The sequence below is a fragment of the Macrobrachium rosenbergii genome, chromosome 10, assembly GCF_040412425.1.
Source record: "Macrobrachium rosenbergii isolate ZJJX-2024 chromosome 10, ASM4041242v1, whole genome shotgun sequence".
Classification (NCBI taxonomy): Eukaryota; Metazoa; Arthropoda; class Malacostraca; order Decapoda; family Palaemonidae; genus Macrobrachium; species Macrobrachium rosenbergii.
In genome coordinates, this window is record NC_089750.1 from 69,404,707 (window position 1) to 69,426,672 (window position 21,966).

General features: G+C 34.4%; 2 protein-coding genes across 9 annotated transcripts in view; one reads left to right on the forward strand and one right to left on the reverse strand.

Annotated features, from left to right (window-relative positions):
- The window catches only part of Nmnat (nicotinamide mononucleotide adenylyltransferase), a 56,353-nt gene that overhangs the window by 15,303 nt on the left and 19,084 nt on the right, over nt 1–21,966 (reverse strand). For 2 of the 8 annotated variants that reach the window (XR_010854358.1, XR_010854357.1), the window contains 4 exons: nt 17,951–18,133; nt 15,824–15,925; nt 15,096–15,250; nt 10,812–10,899 (listed from right to left, as the gene is read on the reverse strand). Coding sequence is in view for 6 of the 8 variants with exons in the window: in XM_067110652.1 (XP_066966753.1) it covers nt 10,519–10,810; nt 15,096–15,250; nt 15,824–15,925; nt 17,951–18,133 (732 nt within the window). In the remaining 2 variants the exon portion in view is untranslated. The other 6 variants (XM_067110653.1, XM_067110651.1, XM_067110652.1 and 3 more) reach the window with 3 other exon arrangements.
- The window catches only part of LOC136842795 (serine-rich adhesin for platelets-like), a 109,493-nt gene continuing 98,359 nt past the window's right edge, over nt 10,833–21,966 (forward strand). The window contains exon 1 of the mRNA XM_067110639.1: nt 10,833–10,960. Within this exon, the coding sequence (XP_066966740.1) occupies nt 10,933–10,960 (28 nt within the window). The 5' untranslated portion in view covers nt 10,833–10,932. The remainder of the gene's footprint in view (nt 10,961–21,966) is intronic.

The window sequence follows — 21,966 nt, forward strand, 5'->3', positions numbered from 1 at the left end:
TATATATATATATATATATATATATATATATATATATATATATATATATATATATATAATAAATTTTCTTGGTGTTGTTTTACAACCTTATGCTTTTACACTTCAGTCTCATCTGGATTAGAAAATCCAGGTGAATACAGGCCAGTCTCACTAACCTCTTCTGCACTGAAAGAGGTTTGAAAATGTCTCAATTGCAGACCGATTCATCAGACTACTGCATAGTTTGATCCTGCTTTTGTATTAATTTACCGATACAGTGGCTCATAAATTGCGTGGTACTGTTTTACTGGAACTGCAGAATGTGTTTGACCATTGCTCAGCAGACAGATAAAAGACCATATGACAGATAAGAGTGGCCAAGTGCAACTGAGAGCAATGCTGTCCAGACAAGGACTTATGATTTTGGAACTATAATTAGTATCCCTTTACGCACTCTTTCATATGGTCCTCAATGCCCTTGCTAAAACCAAACTTCGATCAAAGTGTAAGCTGTTGGCGTGTAGATGTTTCTACACTGATAATGGTCCTCATTTATGGCAAAAAAAAAAAAAAAAAAAAAAAAATTGCAGGCCTAGGGGAAGATTCCATTGGAGTAGGGTTTTTTCTGAAAAATCCAGTGTCAGCCCATTAAAGAGATGATATCAACTTTGTGGTCTAAGTGAATAAATTGGAAACTCACACAGCCCATGCCTCTGAAAACATATTGGCCACAAAGCAACAACAAATGCAAGAGAAATTATTGTGCTGACTTGGCACACAGCTCAAGGCTTAAAAGCTGCAGAGAAAATTATCAAATAAATTGGGATGTTCAATTTCTACCTTTAGAAGGATAAAGATTTCATTCATGCTGCTTGTCCTTGAGGATTCACCAATTAGATGCCAATAACCAAGCTCAAAAATGCAGAACAGATTGAAAATACAGAAATAAGAATTATTTTTAATTTCTCAGCTCCTATAAAAATTTATGCTACCATTTTAGAGCTGCTACTGTAGTCCAGGTTGTGAAGATTTTAAGTAGTATCCAGGTTTGGAACATGTTTACTTCAGTCTGAGATTCCAAGTTACCCTATGGGTTTTCTTCACAAGTACACTGTCAGACATTGGGTTAACGGGTCAGTTATCATTCTGAGTTTGAGATGCAAGATAATCTGTTGCCCTAAAACTACAGTGGACTAGTGGTAAGGCTGATAAGGCTTGGAGATAAGAAAATGATGGGCCAAAAGAATACCTTTAAAGTACTGTAATTATTACAACAAACTACAAGATTTTGGCATCAGTATTGTCTATTGCAAAAAATGTATGGCTAGGTGTGCTGTGGTACATTGTAAAGGTGGGCACAGTAATAACAGCTTCTGCTATTGCTAAGGATTTTCTCTATACATAGTTATCAGTGACATTGACTGAATCCATAGCAATACTAACACCCTATACCACCATTAAAGGCCAAAATAACAGAAGATTCAGTCAAAGCCTCAGACTAACAGGAAACTGGTTCTTCAGGCACTCACCCCAAAGAAACTTAGTAAGAAAGTGTTCATCAAAACAGATTCTTTACTCTGTGATGAAACCTCTTGTGCAGTCTTGATCTTTTTTCTGGATTCTTTTCTAATGTGGCGGTGTAGGGAGAAAAGATATGTTGGCTATGGCAGCTGCCATAAAAGAAGTTAATGGAGATTCCAGAAACTCCAGATAGCAGCAGGAAAATTCAAAAGCCTAACATCTTGATTGAGTCAAGTTAAGATGGGGAGATTGCAATGGGCCATAGAAATGGAAGGCAAGCTTTCATTGAAAAATCACAGGATCAATTATGAAAAGCTAAGCCAGAAACAAAAAAGTTCAAACTGCAGTTGCAACATACGCATGGGCTACGAGTACACAAGGGAGAATATCCCAAAAGAACCATCAGACCTTAGGCAAAGCTGAAGGGTGCTACCAGTAAATAAGATCAGGTAGAAAAGTTGAATATTGTTGTTGATGTTTTGATGTTCATCTTGTTCAGTCCCTTTTATGAAGGTTGTGTCTCCCTTTTACAGCATTAATCTGTCTTCTCTCATAACAGGTTTAGATGCAGGTGGAAGGCTGAAGTCTTAACTCTAATGATCTATTTCATCTTCATTTCCACAGGAAGCTTGTTACTATTGTTGCCAGAAGTAGTCGTGCATTATTTAAGTGTGGGCTCTCGGTGCAGCCTATGTCAGCAAGGGCCAAGATGCCAACAGTATCCACACATGGCCACTCCCTTGGTACATCCTTCTTTGACATATTGAACACAATAGAAAACACGGATATGAGGATATTGGCAGTCCTCATTTCATTTGTTATATGTAGGGTAATTCCTGCAGAGGTAGATGTTATCCCTTGCATGTGTTTTATAAATTCAAAAACAAGCATCATCTATAACAAGTACTGTGATTTCAACAGGATAAAACATATTCCAAATCTGTCCAATTTGCATCTGCCAGACACACTAGTCTCCCTAACCTAAGAGTATTTTACACCTCACTAGTCAGAGCTCAGGAGTTCAGTGACAAATCCTAAAGTTTATCTTAGACGCTTCCAAAGCCTGCATGCTCTTCGTGTGAAGCACCAAAAGGGAGTACCTATGAACAGAAAAATTAACACCATCTAGGGGAAGACAAGATAGTCTTGCTAAGTACCCTTGACACAGAAGTGACAGTTGAAGAGTGAAAAGACACCAGAAGAAGATGGAATTACAGTGAGATGCTGCAGTATGGCTGATTTCAATTAAAGTTACTATGTATACAGTACTGTATACTGCTAGATCTGTTCTTTGGAGATATACCAAAATAAGTGCTATGGTATACATACAACAACTCCAACTTGTCTGGTGCTAGAGACAACCCATAGGGACCTGTGTGGCATTGAGCCTAGGTCTGTATGTTGGCATGCGAGCTGCTGAGAGTAATTGTATACGGTATGCCTATTCACTGTGGCAAACATAAAGACATTTTGAGAGTCGCACATTTTTGGCCATATGACATATTTCTTAACTCCCATCCCGGAACCATAAGATACTTCACAGAGTATATAGTATGTCAAAAGAATTTATCACACAACTTGGAGACAAAGAGTCACCTAATGCTGTATGGCATGCTTCATGTTGTCGGTGATGTTCTAGATGGTTACCTGTCCTGGTATGATTACCCAAGGATAGAGCTCTAATACTGAATAGATGGTGTTTTTACAAGTTAACTGGCACTAATTACTTTTTAGCAGGTATGCAACTTGCTGGTACCTTTTGTAATTTGAATATAGTACATGCCATAAGGACATGGATGGCTTACTTCTTCAGACTTTTACCTGAAGATTTAAGACTCCAGTGCAAATTCTAAGTCCTTTTTATATGAATTCTGGTAGATCCCAAGCCTTTAAGGCAAACTTTATTGCTGATCTGTATGCTGTAATGGGCTCCCATAGTACATAGTTGAGCTGTGCATACAATATTGATTATATTTTGGATAATAAGAATTATTTAGCGCCATAACTTTCAATTTAGTGTTGATATTTTGGTGAATATGAATGAATTGGTCTCTTGTCTGTCAGTCCTTGATGCCATCTGATGTCTGTAATGTATATAATAGGTTTTTTAATAAGAATTGGAATCTCTGTGATGAAGGCCAGATATCTACTTCAATTAACACAATAATGAAAAGTTGTTGTGTATGTTAGAGACATATACAATGATTCATTATTAGTTTCAAATCTAAATAGGCAGCAAGTCTTGGTACAGAAACTACTTGGGTCTTTCAGGATAAGCTGAGCCAGATCATCATGGACAAGAAATTGGTATATCTTTGATGATGAGATGGCCTTGTTCCAATAATTCTATAGCCAGTGATCGAGTGCACTTGAGCCATTGCCACTTCAAAACAATGGCAGGATTCAAAGCATTTAAAGACTGTGTTATACTGCTTTCAAGGGAATGCTGATCCCATTTTAAAGCCTTTGCTAATCTACCATGCTGTCTGGCACTTCAGTGTATTATGAAATCTAGTGCGATGACAGTTGCAGAGGTGGTTATAAAACCACTGAATAATTTTATTGTTGATCAAAGTACTGGAGGAAGATACTGAGGAGTGCACAAAGGGAGGTCTGGAGGAGCTCTGGTAGCAGATAACTTGGTGTTAGTGATTAAATAAGCTGAGGTCTTAAAAATGTTTAACAGATATACTTTACGTAGAGTGGAGAAGAGAACTGGAAATTAGTAGAGGCAAAACACCTTTAGGTAACCAGAAAGCAAGCAAGCAAAAGAGAATTTCACTTTGGGAAATTGACAATAAAAATGTTGCCAGAGAGGTGTAGTGGTGAATGCAATAACTCATATGTATCAAATGGAATAGATGGTGATACAGAAGATGCTCAGGAGAGCAACATGTAAACAAGAGTAGTAAGGGATGTTTAATGTTTGAAATGTATAAGATGGGCTAACCATACAAAGAGGTAGGAGGAGAATCAGGTTATAGAAGGACAGGCCTCAGCAACACACTTCATTGTGAAGAAGATGACAGTGAGGGAACAGTAAGAAAAAGAGTAGCAAAGCCTAGGCAAAGTGGAAAGAGCATGATGGAGTACTAGTAAGTAGGACCAACACATTGATAAACTGAAAAATATGAGTGCTTAAGTCTCTACTTCTCTAAGCAGCAGAAACCTCCGCGCTTTCAAAGTACTCTATGGAGATTTGAAGACTACAAAAGGCCAAGAATTCTTGGTTGTAGTGCATTGGAAGGATCATACTATAACAAATGACGAAAACAAACAGATCTCAAAGACTAAAATGGGTTGGGCTTAAGATAAGAAGAGGAGGAGTGGTCAGAATTGTTGTAAATATCGAGACAATGGGATTACAACCAGTGAAAATGCTCAGAAAATCACCTGGACCAGACGGGAATTCAGATGGAAAGTGCACAAGACATAAGAGAATGGAGACACCTCAGCAAGCATAAGTTGCTAGTGTATTACTGGCAAAAGACATCACGCATGATCCTAGTATTGTTTGTATACTGTATTGCATTGGTATTTACAGTTTTATTACCCAAGGTGAAGTAATATTATCTTACAAAATTCTGATCTTGGACAAAACTGCTTGTAAATCCATCGAACTTGGTGATCTGCATCCTGACTGTTACTGTAATTAGCATTCCTCCTCAACATAGAGGAATGCTCAGTCTACTATCAGATGTAAGGCCCTTTCATTGGCAATTGGTGCTACTGCATGTGATGAATGCTTTGAGAATCTAGTTCTGTAGTGAATTCAACATTTTGTATTGTACGAAATATCTTTTTTGCAGTGTGAAATGATGTGATAGTTTAAACTATGAATGCAATAGGGAGGAAATTACAAAAATATGTGAACTTTTTCAAAGTATTTGATAAGGATAGCAACAACAGGAACAGTAGATAGATGAATAATTTTTTGACCAGCTGCTAGTAACTGAGGCAGAAAGGTGTCAAAAGAATAGATTTTGAACCTAAATGGCAAAAATGTTAGGAGTAGAAAGCAAAAAAGATAAAGAGATCCATTCAGTCTAAAACACCAGTGCAAAAGGCTTCAAATGCTTAACTGAATGGATGTACATGTGGATGTTAAAATTTACAAGAGGTTACTCTTCAGTACTAGATACATTTTCACCCATTCATCTTCTTGATCGTCAAGGGAGTAATAGTTTTCACACTTCAAAGCATTAATTGCATTTGTTGTGCTTTGAGCTGACTACATAATGGTGCATGTAAAGGAACTTAATTTTTAAAAACTTCAGTTTTCCTTAATTACATAAGTTAGGATTTTCTGTTATTTTACTTAGAATGCAAGTGGAACACCAAAATTGTATGTTAAATGCATATAGTATAAACAAAGTTGAAAGATCCAAACCTTTTATATGTTAATTTCTTGATGCAAAGAAAAAAGAAAAATAAAGTTGGAGGGAAATGGGAGGCATAACAGTGGAGATAGTGATAGACCAAATCCTCTGTCCAGATCAAAAGTTGTTCAATTCTCTAGCTGTAAACAAGCGAGTGGATTCCTCTTCTGTAGATAGCTTGCTTTAGCTCCAAATATATCAGTTGCGGATGGTCACTTTTTACACCTTGTTAAGTACAGGCACTGTAAAACTAGAGGGCCTGCAGTTGTATCTTACAAATATGGTAATTGCTGTACTGGTATAAAAAAGCAAGTAAATTGTGAAAATAAGTTTAGTGTTACACTGTCTATAGAAAGAAAACTAATTTTCCTTTTGACATGATAGACTGCAGTATCAACCATAATGCATAATACTACAGAGATGATTTTAGTATTTCTTTTCCAAGCTATGAAGATAAGCTGCTGTTTCCACAGGGCAAATTTGATCACAGGTCAAGATATTTGTGAATAATGATCATCATCAAAACATAACTAAAATAACCCAAAGCAAAGCTAATGAAAAGTGGCAGTTGTACTTCTATATAATTCTTGCTTCTCCGCATTCGAACTATAGACTAAAAAGGTGATGGCAGTTATGAATGAGCGTTAGCATCTAATTAAAACATTTCTCATGCAAAATTTCCATGTAATGGTTGTAACATTATGAATGATATAAAGCACTCAAGGACATACAATTTTCTTTCAAGATGGCAGTTTGTAAGACTCTCAGCACCATGGTATTGCAAACATTCAACAGCATGAAAGCATAGTCAACATTTAAAGGATGCAAAGGGCCGAAGTAGTACATGGAAGGGCTTAAATCTCACAGGGTTAATGTTTCACAAAAGGTAATTTTAAACAAACTTTGAGTTTGATTTTTTAAAATAAACATTTAGTTGTATTTTTTGGAGAAAAGGTCAAAAAACCTTCGTACACTTTGCTGGCAATCCTTCATAACTATTAAGACTTCCAGGAATGCAAGTTAGGATATAAATTTTATGGTACAGTATTGCAGCAGAAAGGTTTTTCTTATAGTTTTATGCATCACTTGTACTACTACAAGTAGGTCCTGGGATTCAAAACTTCTATGTACAATCAGGCCGAAATGATGCATCGAAGGAATATATGTGTAATATGAAAAACTTGTAAAAAAAGACCTAGAGCTACACGTAAACAATCACTGTACTATAAAAATAGAACCAGGCTCAAATGAAACACCATGCAATATTAGAAAAGAAAGAAAGAATAGCAATCTTTTGATCTACTGAATACTTGGATGTACACACTAGTATTAAAAGTTATGCATAAAAGCATTGCTCTCATAAAATTGCCTATTTTGTCGTTATTGTCACTGTGCATTCTACTTATGCCCAGTACCATTAGTTTGGAAGTTAACTTTGATATCATTATCACTGTTATTGTTGTAAATCCAGCATCAAAATAAGCACGTTTTCCCAACTCCCCTCAAAACCTAGTCTTTGGCATAGTATATAGTATAATGGAAGAATTGTGTCATAACACCTGGTATGGCAATAGTTATTTTTACAGAAAGATATGAAGAAAAAATGACGGAATTCCTCCTAGTGCCTAAACCCCTCAACATTCATAATGTTCACTTAAATTTGGAATCACAGTATCATTAAACAGTACTGTACTGCTCTCCTTTACAAAGAATAGTTCAAGGTACGGATACAGTAGCTTTTACAGTACGTACACTGTAAGCTTTTTGCTTAAAGTCCACTGATAAGATAAAAATGAAAATAACTGCCACAATAGCTTTTGATTGTCTAGAGCAGAAGCACAGAAATGAATGATTTAATTGTCATGGCAACGATACATCAAAATGGACTTCCAAATCTAGTATAAAATGCATCTCTTAAAATAACTTCAAAACTAACAAGTCATTGCGTACTGCGTGTGTTAAAACTTAGTTTATCAAAAATTGTCAATGCTATTCATTGTCCTAAAAAGCTGCAAAGCGTGTGGTAGTTTGTTCCATATACAAAGTACTGTAGTAGTATTGTTTAATACTTCAAAGGCAAAAGCTGAATAATATAGTGTGTTTGTGGAAGCTTATTTGGCACAGCATTTCGCATTCTAAATTATGTGAACTATATTTACATTTATTGTTTCATTTCTGTTCAAGGTGGAACTGCATTGTTCCCAAAGTCATCACTTTTATTGCATCAACTGTTGATACCTATTGCCTTCAAAACAGCCAACCTACTCTGATGCCAGTGGGAATGATTAATTAAGTTCTGCAGAATAGTTTGATCAAGCCCTTTTTAAAGAAGTGTAATTTGGAAGAAAGTTTGCATGGAAGCACATTATTTTTACTCTGCATTTGTTCCGAGTCCAATAAAATTAATTTTAAATTTCACTTGTTTTGGAGTAAGTAGCATTACAGTTGTTTTGGAATAAATAGCATTACTTCCCACATATTTATATAGTTAGGCTAGATATGTTCAGTATTAACAGAAAAAGTTTGTATACAGTAGGTAGCCAGTGGCTAACCAACTGGTTTTAGATACAGTGTAACCTTCATGTGGATACGAGAGCATTACATTTTGAGTATTGGATTTCAAAATTTTCTTGAGAGTTTGCAGAAAATTTGATGTATACATTAGCTAATTTCAAATGCATTTTTTTCCTGTTACATTACCACTGAATTATATAGGGCCCTCCCCACAACCTCAAAACTATTTAGCTCAAATAATTTATAAACTACTGTACTAAGGTGACTCTATTTGTAGCAGCTTCTCATCGAAGATTGGACCTAAATGTATTACAGAATATACTGTGCACCACAAATTGTCTATTTATCGTGAACATAATTATGAGGTGAGCTTTTAAATGCTACGTATACTGTATATTCTTTTAACCATTTACTGTACTGTATTTAGGAAAATGAACTGAAATTTGTAAACACGATTCTTAATTTTTTTTTCTCTCGTTGACTTCATTTCTGCAGTTTCATGTAAAAAGTAGTCCCTACATGCTTTCAATAAAAGTCCCCAAGCAGTAAAAATATTATGGACTTATTCAAATAGTAGCAGTTGGTTAGCTAATAGCAAATTAGTCAAAAAAATTTGCAATGGGAAAAGTTTAGGCATACTTTACACTCTGGAAGCAATTTTAAGTACAACAGCAAGAAAAGCACTACTAGGGAGGAAGTGTGAACTTCCTGTAGGTAAATCTAGCATTAGACTCACCAAAAGGCATATCTGGGATATATAGGGTTTAGGTTGCGGCCACAAAATATTTCCCTTCTATAAGAAATGAATATCATCATAAAACTAGTGGCAAAAGTCAACAAACGCATGACCATACAAGCTTTAAAAAGGCTACTGCCATACCAGGTATGCTTTACCCACATCTAAGTAAAAGGATAATCCATTTACAGTATTTGAATTAGGGTACATTAATTAATAACTAAAGTTTCTATCGACATGACACCTAAATGTAATCACTTAAACTCTCTGAAAATTTTGCACATCAACAAGCTCAACAGAAGCGACAACTTGGGTAACCCAAAAATAGTACCCTAAAACATAGAGGGAAATCACAACTAGACAAGCAATAATAATAAAACAAGAAAGTCAAAATTTCATTTCATAGCTATTGTAATTTAACATTCCGTCTGGTTCTCCAATTTCAGGAGGTGTAAAACTGTCGGGAGATTTCATTTTTGTTAAGTATTTGGGATCACCTGATAATATAAGATTAATCTCTTCTTCGTGTGTTAAGGTTCTACGTAATTTGCCTATTTCCATATCTTTTAAATCATAAGTATTCTCTCTATGAAATTGTGCAGCTTGCCGTTCTAATCTCCAAGGTCCTTGACTACGAACAGGACTTGGAGACCTGTCTCTAGTATGTTGAAGGGGAAGAGAAGACACTTTGTGTATAGATGATAAGTGCTTATTATGCTTAGGGGTGGAAGGTCTTTCTAATGATCTTGACGTAAATAAATGCTCATTACGACTGTGACCTCGAGATCGCTCCCAGGAAGACGGTGCCTCAGGCTTTTTTGGCATATAAGTCAAACACATCTCTGTGTGACTTGGTGAGACCTGAGTTGTTTTTGATAACAATTCATATATGTTTGAGCCGAGTGACATAGAACTGGTGTCTCTTTGTAAAAGAGATATATCGTCTCGAGCAGACTGAGTCAACTCAAAAGTCTTTTCAGGTTTTAATGCAACACTTGATTTTGATCTATTATGGGAAGAAAATGGTTTTTTAGGTATTGGTATCGGGCTACTTTTAACTGGACTTTTCTTTGGCGAAAGTATAAAAGATTGCATTGAAGACAACTTGTTGGTGGATGGTGATGTTCCACGTGACTGAGGGGCAGATTTTGCTATCATTTTATCTTGCAAATAGTCAGGCGTTAAAGTTGAAGATAATTCTACTTCATCTAAACTATGGGAGGTGTCTAGGTGAGGCAGATCTTTAATATTACTGGTATCTCTCAAAGGAAAACATTCTTGAAAAAATCTACTTGGGGTTAATTTGGCAGAAGTATCAAAGAGGTCCGCTGGCCTAGTATCAGTAGCCTCTCCTCGGGCTTTACTTTTATCCTTGGCCTCAGGACCTACCTCTAAATGAGAATGAGTTTTCTGCATTACCGGAATTGCCATGCCTGGATAACTCTTGCCAGTGGAAGAGTGGGTTGGCACCAGTGGGGGATCATCGATTGATCCCCCCGGGGAATCCTCCTCCATATCACTAAAAACACTACTTTTTCTTATAGGATGCTGACGAGAAGCAAGTAAAGTCCCTCGAGAGCGACCATGACCCTGATTATGCGTGAAGTTGGGGGGTGGAAGGAGGACATCGGTGTCAGGATTAGGGGAAGGGGTCAACATGTACGGGGAATAGAAATACTTACTGCTGAAGGGTCCCAGAAGAAAGCGTGCAAAGAGAGAACATTTGTGAATAATAGAAACATCATCCTACCCCTTTAAGGGTACACGTTCCTGTAAATACCAACAGTAGTCAAGAGATAACATATGTCAAGACATTACAGATGTTCCACAGGTATGTGCCACTTTAACACTGATAAAAAGAGGGGAAAATATCTCTACAAAAATATTATTGCTCAAAAATACAATAATTTGGGATGAAATGGGGCTATACACAAAATATATACAGAAATTTTTCTACTATTTTTAAAGTGATGATAAAAACAAGGCTACTGGTGCTAATTTGGGTTTAGATTATTTATGATTTGTCTATTTAAGCCATCTAAATTAATAAGATTTGTAGTAATAATTGTAAATAAGAGTACAAGGATATTTAAGAGTAAAATAAATACTTTATATGGGCTACATGGTATTACTGCAGTGGGATTTATTTACACTTTGATCAAAATTATCCATCTACTTTTGGAAATTGGAAAAAGGTTGTTATATATTACAGTATATCTGGTAATTTCTTGAGTATCACACTAAATCATAACCTGTCACTTTTTTCTAACATAATTTTTACTTAAATTTTTAAATTTTTTTTACAGTATCTAACAAAATATATGATTAAATTTTTTTATTTTTTACAGTACCTAACAAAATATATGATTGATCTCTCTTTTCCCCTAAATTAGTTTGTTTTTTCATTATCTGTACTCTGATAACATGGTTAACCCCCACTTGAGTGAACCTAGTAACAAAGATTTTTATTCTACAGTTAACATTCATGAGAATGCATTTCACAAAAATACCATGTAAGATAATGTAAGTAATAGTCTGTTCCATTTAAAAAATGGCAAATTCAAAGATCTTGTAAAATACTTCCTACAAGTGATAATTCTAGAATACATCTATTATTCACCTTCATCCCTTATATTGCATACTATTCCTTGCCAAAGAAAGGACTTCAGTGAGCCTATGTTTGCAGCACAATTAAATACATGATACTGTACTCAATTTCTACTAAATTTTACCTATACCTGCATCATCATTATGGATTAACCAAGATTCAGAGATCTGTTGTATAATGTGGTTATCCCATGGCGAAATAACAGAGCAATTCTTTATGTTAAATAAGATTATTAACATATGAAAAAGCAATGAAGGTACAGTATTAGCAAACCTGCGCACTAGCTTGAGTTGCTGTAAGTAACTGGTGATCGATAAGTAATTCATAACAAAGTATCATACAGTGAAATCAAGTTAAAGTGTATAGGATGATAGATACGCATCAATCTAGTTACAGTATTCATTTCCGATTCCCTTTACTTTTTGTCTACCAGTTATCTTGTGCCCATCCTGAAATTGCACCCTCAAGAAATTCAAAAAAGCTACTAAAAATAATAGAAGAAAAACACAAAAGTGAGGATATAAGTTGCATACATGTGAAGGAAAACAATGTGAAAAGAGTACATTATTTGCCTATAAAACTTTTGATGAGCAAACTTTTAAGAGGTCTATAAGACAGGCTTGTGAACTATGCTGCTAGTAGAACTTTCGTAGTACAGTAATATAGCATGTAAAATGTTGAATTCTGTGGGCTGCTGTTACAATTAGCAGTGCCTACATCAGCTAAAGTTTTGATACCCTACTCTATATCTCAAATTTTAATTATATTTTTGGTATTTTAATCAAAATTTCAAAATTACACAATGTAGTCTACTAAATTGTCATTTTGGGAATACTGTACCTTACACATTTCAACTTTTAAGATTTTACATATGTTTATGATGCATCTTGAAAGGTTTACAAAAAAGACTTGCAGATAGGTTGAAAACTGCCTTGCAGTTTTTCCAGAATACTGTACACTTCAAAACAACTAACGATTTCTCACTTATGTATCCCAGAATCTAATATAATATACATAGAGTACTGTTCTAAATTACTTTTCTCAAATTAAAACATTTAATTCAGCATATCTATAAAAAAAAACATCAAAATTTCGATGCAGGTTGGTGGGATTTCTCAATGACTCCATGTGAGTGACTACTAAGCTACTAAACAAATAACTGCATGTCTCCAAACATACTATTTAAATTGAAAAAAATATATTTGCATGTTCCCAATATACTTTTTTAAGGAATTATATTATTGGCAACTGACCTTGCATTTTGAAGTATTACCACACTACTCATCAATAAATACAAGATTTCAAGAGAATATAATTTAAAGGTTTAAATTTTCAAAAGCTTCAGCTCAGCCAGTATTTAAAAGCCATAGTGTGCAAAGTAAAGTTAATGGAAAAGGGGGAAACTAAAGGGGAATAAAATGAAAACTAACAAAGATACTTTATTTCAATGAATTCTTCCATGCTCATCACATATCAATAAAAAAGAGAAACCTACTTTCTGACAACATTTCCTTCATGAGGTGGCAATATCTTAATTGAAAAAAAGAAGAAGTAAAAACTGATTTCTTGTTACGGCACAGCCAGTTTACAAACTAGAATATATATGAAAGTTACTTGTCATTTAAATACCGTTATAATAAAACACCCTTCCAAAATTGAGCTTTCTAAAGAGCCTTGCTAATCTGAATCCTCTCAAGGGAGTAAGGCTCATCAAGAGGCACTTCATGGTTTCAGAAAACTAAAAGCATATGTTGAGTAAATAAAGGTAAATAATCATGCCCAAAACCGCATTTTAATGTCAACACTACTGCTGCTAATAATACATCAACTCAATATTATTTATCTGAAAATCATAAAACTGCTGCTGCATTATTCTAATACCATAAACCAGTAAAAAGGCACACTTCCCATTCAATAAAAACAATCCACATATATTGGCTTTCAATCATGAGTGTCATTACAGCAACTTCCTTCCTTGCATCAATCATGAGTGTCGGAGCAACTCTCTTTCTTGCTTACAACTTAATTTATAATCCTTTCAATCTGAATACATGAAGATGAACCTATCATAATGCCTTCATATATCCATTATCTACTACTGTATACAAACATGTGGGCATAAACATCACCCAGAACTATCAAGACTACTATTAGGAAATTGTAACCATAACCACCAGGCTGGCCAGAACTATGGAAAATTTACTGGGCTCTTAATACTGATGATGCATTTAGTTCTATGTAAGTAACATCTTCCTTAACGCACTATTATCACGACAACACCTACAGCTATTCTACCTATACTAATTGTAGTCAGATGTAACAAAAATTACTGATCAGTTTCATATTTTGATTGAATTTTAATTTCTTTCCTGTGATGAGAAGACATCGGTTACACATTTTGATATCCAAATTATTGACACGAAAAAAAAAGAACAGAAAAAAAAAAAAAATGGTAACAGAATTATACTTAAGTCTCACAAAAGCAATAAAAATGGAGGAAATATTACGACACAACTGCAACATAAGCATAAATATAATATTATAAAAACTTATAAGACTGGAAATTAAAAGTTACAAATGAAATTGTAGTGAACTTTATGACTTAATTTGAGCAAGCTGACCACTGTGCTATTGAAACTTTTTTTTTCTATTCAAATAAATGTTTTTTGGGTATTATGGTCAAGACAAAAATACCTGTATAGTCTACATTTACTTCCCTTGTGGACACCAATTATCCTTTTTGTTAAAAACCATTTTATACATTTAAATTCTAAAGTTCTGACATTTTGATAATTTACATTCTCCAAAACAGAGATTTCTTTTAATACTAGGAATAAATTTTATCAGAAACCCTAATATGCAAGTACATACCTATCTTGGAGAGAATCCAATTCTCCTTCAAGTCTGAATAAACTGATCCATACTGCTGATCATATCTCTTGGACACGATACAGGTAAATATACTAAGTATGTTAAAAATACTACCTAAAACCTACACACACTTTAATCGGTCACAGTTTTTTCCTGACAAACCATGAGCACACTAGTCCCTACATTACCCCTCCAATGATCACAGTATTGAATAGCGGCTGAATAAACCTGCCAAGTGTCTCAGTACAAATCTACAGTGTGACAAATTCTTATGACTATTTCTTTGACAGTTATGTACATTAATAAATAAAGGCAGTTCAACAGCTGAGCATTTCTGCAAAACACCCAAATATATCATAGGTATTCTTGGGGTGTGTCTGGGATGACAAACAAAGAATAAAAACCAAGCAATAATGAAGAAAATAATAACATAAGATAAATTGCATACAAAAATTGAGTAAAGAAGCCTAGATGCAGCCACACTCACTTGTTGTGTGTGTTGAATAATGCATTCTTGTAGATATAATCAATAACTGAATCCTGTACTAAATATTTGACGCTTTCCCCACGTCTGAGAGCTCTGCGGACTTTTGTGGAGCTGACTTCATTAGTGATCCACTCAGTCACAATGTGTATATTTTTCTGAAAGCAAAAAGAAACAGAGTTAATGCTTTCCTTTTAATAAATTCAATATGTTTTCCTTATGACATAGTAACATTATCTACAAGTAATGATGAATAACAGTGAGCAATGAAGGAAAAAACTTCAAAATCACTATCAAGTCATTCTCATCTACATAAGGCAATCTCCTTTATGAGGTTAAATATGTGAAGAATTCCACTCACTCCCTTTTATCTCGCTTATATAGAACATGATTTACCATCTGGGTCAGCTCTTCACTGTCCAGATGCTCCCAGTACTTATGTAGAAGCTGAGGCTAAAATATGTCTTGCTAGGTGTACACAAAGGCATTAAGTTCAGAAGACACACTAAACCCCATTAATGGGAAACTTAGACATAAATGTTAATGACAATAGCTGACCAAATTACGCTTAAACCTTAGTAAAGGAACATCTGTAAATAGACTGTCTTGCATAAAAGAAGCCTAATTATTCAATGGGATTTTATGGTTTAATCCAAACATTTACCAACAGTGTTAAAAAATATGAATACCTGTAAAACAAAAGTGCATCTTACAAAGTAAACAAGACTCACCTGGTGTTTAGTTAAAACATCTGATTCGTAGATAAACTTATAAGGATTGCTCCCTTCTCGTGTAATCACAACAATGCCATACTTTCCCACAAGTGCTTCAATCTGTAAATTTAAAAGGCGTCATAATAAATAATTATCAGGACTATTCATGAACCTATGGCTAGTTATTATATCTCTGCGCTTATGAATTTGGAAATATAAAGTAGAGATTTTTGATACTAAAATCCCTATGCCAAAAATTTGAAAAAAAGTAAAAAAATTTAAATTTTACTCCCAAGGAATACAAAAGCAAACCTTGCAAATCTGTAACCAATTGTGATTCTATTGTCAACCCCCGGGGATTTGCAGGGAGATAGGGACCACAGCCACCTGTGAATCACTAAAATCCTTATAACTGCATAGTCTGATAGCTCATACACCAAAGACCCCCCCCTCTCTAAAAACGTTTATAACAGCCTATTTTAGTACAGTAGTTCACCAAATGTACACTTTAAACTATCGTCCTACACCAAATGTACCTTGAACTATCATCCTAACACACTTTAATATCATTTCAAAGTCATCTTCCAACATTACCCCATAAAAATATATGGCTTACAGCTAAGTGTAAAAACTTAAGTTACTCTTATATCCAGGGATATCCATTTTCTCTCGTACAGTATTGAAGCTGACCTGTTTTCTTTGTTCAGTAGATAGGGGAGACAGGGGAGACACTGGTAATTCACAAGTTAATTATTACCTGAATATTTCAATATAGAGTGAAAAAAATATATTTGATTGATATTTTGCTGTGTTTGCATTAATATTAATATTTGAAAATTAGTAAATCATTTATCATAAAAATGTATTCATTCATGAGAATACCATGAAAATACAGTACAGTAATTAGTGAATATTTCTCAACGAAAAATCTGCGAATTACTGAATTTTCCGTGAATAATTCAAGAATAAGTTCCACATAAAATCCGCTAATCCTGAACCACGAATAGGTGGGGGTCAACTGTATAATTAACTTGATAATTATAAACTGCATAAAGAACTAAAGCAGTTTCTGAAACTAAATGTTTTTGCAAGGAAATAAAGATACATATATTTTTTTTTTAAACATTGGGGACTATGCAGGACTGACTGTGGCTTCCGGTGCTTCATATATCTGTACTGCTGGCAGTGACTACCTTTACTGTACACTAACATTAAGATAAACAACAAAAATCCTTCTGTTGGCAATCTTTGAAACAACATAAATTATTTTCAAAAGTAAATATGAATACAGAGGCCATGAAATGAATATTGCAGTAAATACCATTGGCATAAGAAAGCATTACATTTTGTTCCCTCCAATTACTTTCCCTGTCAGCCTGAACAAATTTTGAGGTCACATAATAATTCACTGACATGCAAAGCCTTAGACTTCTAAGGATGTACAAAACTTACAAAATATAATATGAAATTGATATAAACTAAACAATACAATCTTGCAGTATGTGGTATTCATATGGTGGGTTTAGAAATCATACCATGAACCAACTTCCCAATAAACACATGTATACTTTGTATATAATGAAGTAAATTTACCATGAACCAACTGGACTACAGCGGGGGATGCGTACCGCACCCCCAACGAATAGCTAAAATCCGCAAATATTTAAAGCCCCTCTAAAAACACTTAGAACTGCCTATTTTAAAGCTAGTTTAAACACAAAAAAAAAAAAACTAAAAATGCTTATACCTTGGTATTTTAATAGTTTTATCATAAAAAGTGCATTTAGTAATGAAAATGATATGAAAATACAGTAATTAGTGAATATTTCTCAGTGAAAAATACTGCGAATGGGCGAATTTTCTGCGAATAAATGAGTCCAGGAATAGTGAGACCGCATATATGGGGGGTTTACTGTATACTTCCCAATAAACATGCAAGTGTACTTTGTATATAATGAAGTGAATATTAATAAAAAGGGCATAAATAATAAGTTTGTGAGAAATTAACAGAAGCTGAACTTTCAATCGACTTGACTGTCTCTGAAGTAAGGCAACATGATCCACTGATAACCAAAGGACAAAGGGGAAATAAAAAAATTCAATAAAACGATCATGACTAAAATACTATTGTATGTAGTTACTTACATCTTCATCTTTCCATAATCCAGGCTTTGCAAAGGACTCCAAAAGATCTGCCCCACACAGCAACTTGACGCAAACTGGATCAGTTGAAGTTGTAAGGTGGTTAAGCCACGACTGGCTGGCATCCAGTCTCTGTCGTTTTACTGATGGGTCTACATTACCATTAACAACAGAATCGAGAAGCTCCTACAAAACAAATAATGAAGTAAAAACCTACCTGATTAAAATTGTGTCCTCCTTGTCAAGGACAAAATAGGAAAGGATTAACTACACAGTAAATTTTATATTGCTACAGTGATACACATGGAAAAAAATTAGCAAAAAATTTGAAAATATTACTGATTGGTGTCATCAAGACTAAAACATCCATTCTTTACAGCCTATGAATGATCTACGGTATGATAAGTGACTGACAAACTGCCCAAAAACATATCCTTCCCATTCAAATACTTCACAAGGTTTCAGTAATATAAACCTAGTTCCCAAAGTGGTAATATATTAATATCCTGATGATGAATACAGAAAATATTACCTTAAAGTTTAAACTTATAAAAAGAGAAAAGTGTAATAGTCCATATATCTCATAAATACAGTACTAATTTTCTGTAATTCAGAATTACTTCTCTGATAATAATGCCTTATTCATATCATTAAAACAGAACCATGAAAGGAGACAGGGCAAAAACCTCAAGACAGAATGTATCACAGGATGAGAAAAAAATATCCCATACACATGAGATGTTAAGTAAACCAAATACAGTAATGAAAAGAGTAACTATAAAAATGAAGCAAGGAACACCCAAACCTCATTTCCACCACACTGTTATATCCAAACATATCTTATCGAGGGAACTGCCTAGTATGCGCTAAGAATTCCTGCACCAGCACAAACAACCTCTCTTTACGCAATGACTGTATGCAAAGCGGACTTTGAGCAAGATATCAGTGAAATTACCAGATAATTGTGAACAGTCTCAAAATATCAGTTTGGTAAACAAAATGAAAAAGTCAAGCACACATGACTTTAGAACTCATTTAAGGTCATGCTAGTGGCAGCTATATGCAAAACGTAATTGAAATATCTTAATTGTACATCAGACGAGCCTCAAAATAGCAATGTACCTGACAGAAATCTCAGAATCTCAAGTGCACAAAAGAAAGTCTTCAAAAACCCATTGTACACTTAACAATTCTAAAAATGCAAGTGCACACGAGACAATTCTAAAATCAAAGTGTACATGAGAGAAAATTCTGAAATTCCTAGTTATGCAATAATACAGTATTGTCAAACCTGAACCATCTTCAAACCTATCAGAGATCATGAAAGACAAAAGCTTCATATTAACTATAACTGATATCCACCAACTGCTACACAATTCTTTCAGTAAACAGAAGTATGACAGATGGACTGAAAGATCGAGGCACTTCCTATATCCCCTGAACTACTTGGGAGGGAAAGGGGTTGGAAATACAATAGGAATTTCACGGAATTGCAATCTCAGTTACTCAATTCAAGGCATTAGTACTGGAATGGTTTTTAATAACATACAATCTGTCAGAAAGACAGCAATGCCTCTAAACAGCCGGGCTACTGCCCTGGCAATGAGGGAATGGAAACTTGACTCTTCTTACACTGTTGTAAAGTACTGTTAGTTATTGTGAGTGAATCTGGTCAAAAGTGGAGCACTGAGAAAGGTTGTAATCCAATCCCAAGCCGCCAAGGTATAATGCATTCATGATTGTTTGACAGCTTTCCTTATTCTTATGCTAGTCAAATACGCACTGGTAAGTGATACTGTGCATGTAATATTAATCTTGCTTCTTTTCTTCTTGCCTTTCTTCTCCACTACATAAGTATATACAGTACAGTAAGCAAATATATGATGGATCTGAATTCCAGAAAATGAGTGGAAATTGACTACTGGTAAAGAGAAATGCAGCGCAAACTGCAGTGGCCTTTGTAAAACAATGGTTTTACTTGAACGAGTACTTCGAAGTCTACAAGTCAAGGACCTTAAAAGCTCCATTATTAAATTAAAATGCGACAATTTAAAGGGTAAGCATAAAAATTTTGTGAAAGTATAAATTCAAATACAGTATACTGTACATAGAAATATACTGTACAGGGAAGTGAATTCAGGGAAAACAACATGACTTAAATAAACCCTCTAACTTTAAGGAGGAACTACACATGCAAACAATTGTATGAGGGTTGTCTGCTACAAAAATTTAGTGCAATACATCTGGGTTTTTGATGTCACAACTGAACTCATGACAAACTGAAGTTTGTAAATGATAATGCATTCTTTAGAAATATGCTAAGACATTAAAAGTACTTTTCACAATGTCCAAGAACTTAATTTTACTACAGCCCCTCCCCTACTTTTTATTATCTCTGAGCACCATATAAAAAGAATACTATTCAAATAAAAAACAAATGTAGATAAAATGTGTACCCTGCGTTGTTTACTTGTAATCATAAGTTTCCTTTTCTCAAACTTTTTGTTTTATAAAGAGTTAAAAAACAAACCACATTGAAAAAACAACTATCTGATTTGAATCTTTCTGTATGATTTTGATCTTATTTTTATGTATGATTTTCTTGCTACTTCTAAGTGGATGTACATGCATCACTCTGAGCATTATTCGGTTACCAGTGACCACTGTATAATAAGAGTGAAGAATCTGTTAAATAGATTTAAACAGTGAAAAGCTCTCAGAATATAATACAATTGATGGTACAAAGCTTGTAAATACACAACAAAGTGTCAAAGCAGTTTGCGACTTCTTAATGTCATATCATGTACTTCGTTCAATTTTATATGTTCATGTTCTGACATCACATACACAGATAATACCAGTACAGTATTTTTTATAAGATGATGGACAATTGTATTAAAAAATAAAATGGATGTACATTTCTTAATGTACAACAATTCTGGATACATTTTGCTTACCCTTTAAAAACTTACATCTCATTTTCACTCTGAAAAGACCTGACTGCAATGTAACTACTGTATTAAAAGTAATTCCAAACATGAAGACACGAATCTCAGTAATTCAAAGAGGTCTGTATATCACACAATAATATACAATTTACATTTAAATGACTAGGTAGTCACTGCTCCTAAACAACAACATACCCATGAGCTGTGGTGCTTCTAAAGCAGGGAAACCAATCTGACACCGACATGAATGAACTACAAATCTATACTACAGGTAGAACATTTAGATCAGGAGGGAGTGATGTCATAATGCAGTATTACAGTGTGCTACCTATGCAAACATGGCTAGTCCTATAAAAATAGTGATGGATACACGTACAAGTTGGATAAACTTAAGAGGGGGGGGGGAGAACTGGGAATATGCAGCCTTTACACTATGAATTCTTAATCATCTCTACACAATACTATTATGTAAAAATAGCTGCAGATTCTCAATTACTTGCAAAAATTGTCAGTAGGAAATATTACAGATTCATAATTACTGTTAACTAGGGTAAAAACACAGAGAATTTCTCTTGGAAATAGAAGGCCTGAATTGTTTTCTAGTCAAAATACAAAGGAATTCTAAACTACATCCTTGTCTTATATTTTAACTACATTGTAAAACCATTTTCCTTTGCTGAGTCATAAATTCAAAGCCAACATCATCAGGATGAAAAAATTCTTTTTGTTTCATTTAGTGTACAGCAGACCTATCCACACAATTCAAAAATAAAGCAGGTCATTCTAATCTGGAAATTGATGAAAATTTGTTTATCAGCACAATCTGTCTCGTAATAATCTAACACAACCTGTCTTGTAATAATCTACAGCAAAGCGTGACAGTTATAAAAATGTAGATTACGTAAAAAAATGACTGAATGGTACACCACTACTGCTGACACCCAAAATACTGTATTCACGAGCAACACCAGAAACAGGTAAGAAGGTGAAATGCCTTGTTCTCATGCAAGTGTGTTTGAGGTGTTTGAGGAATTTCACTGCAAACTTAAATCCGTATACAATTACAGACAA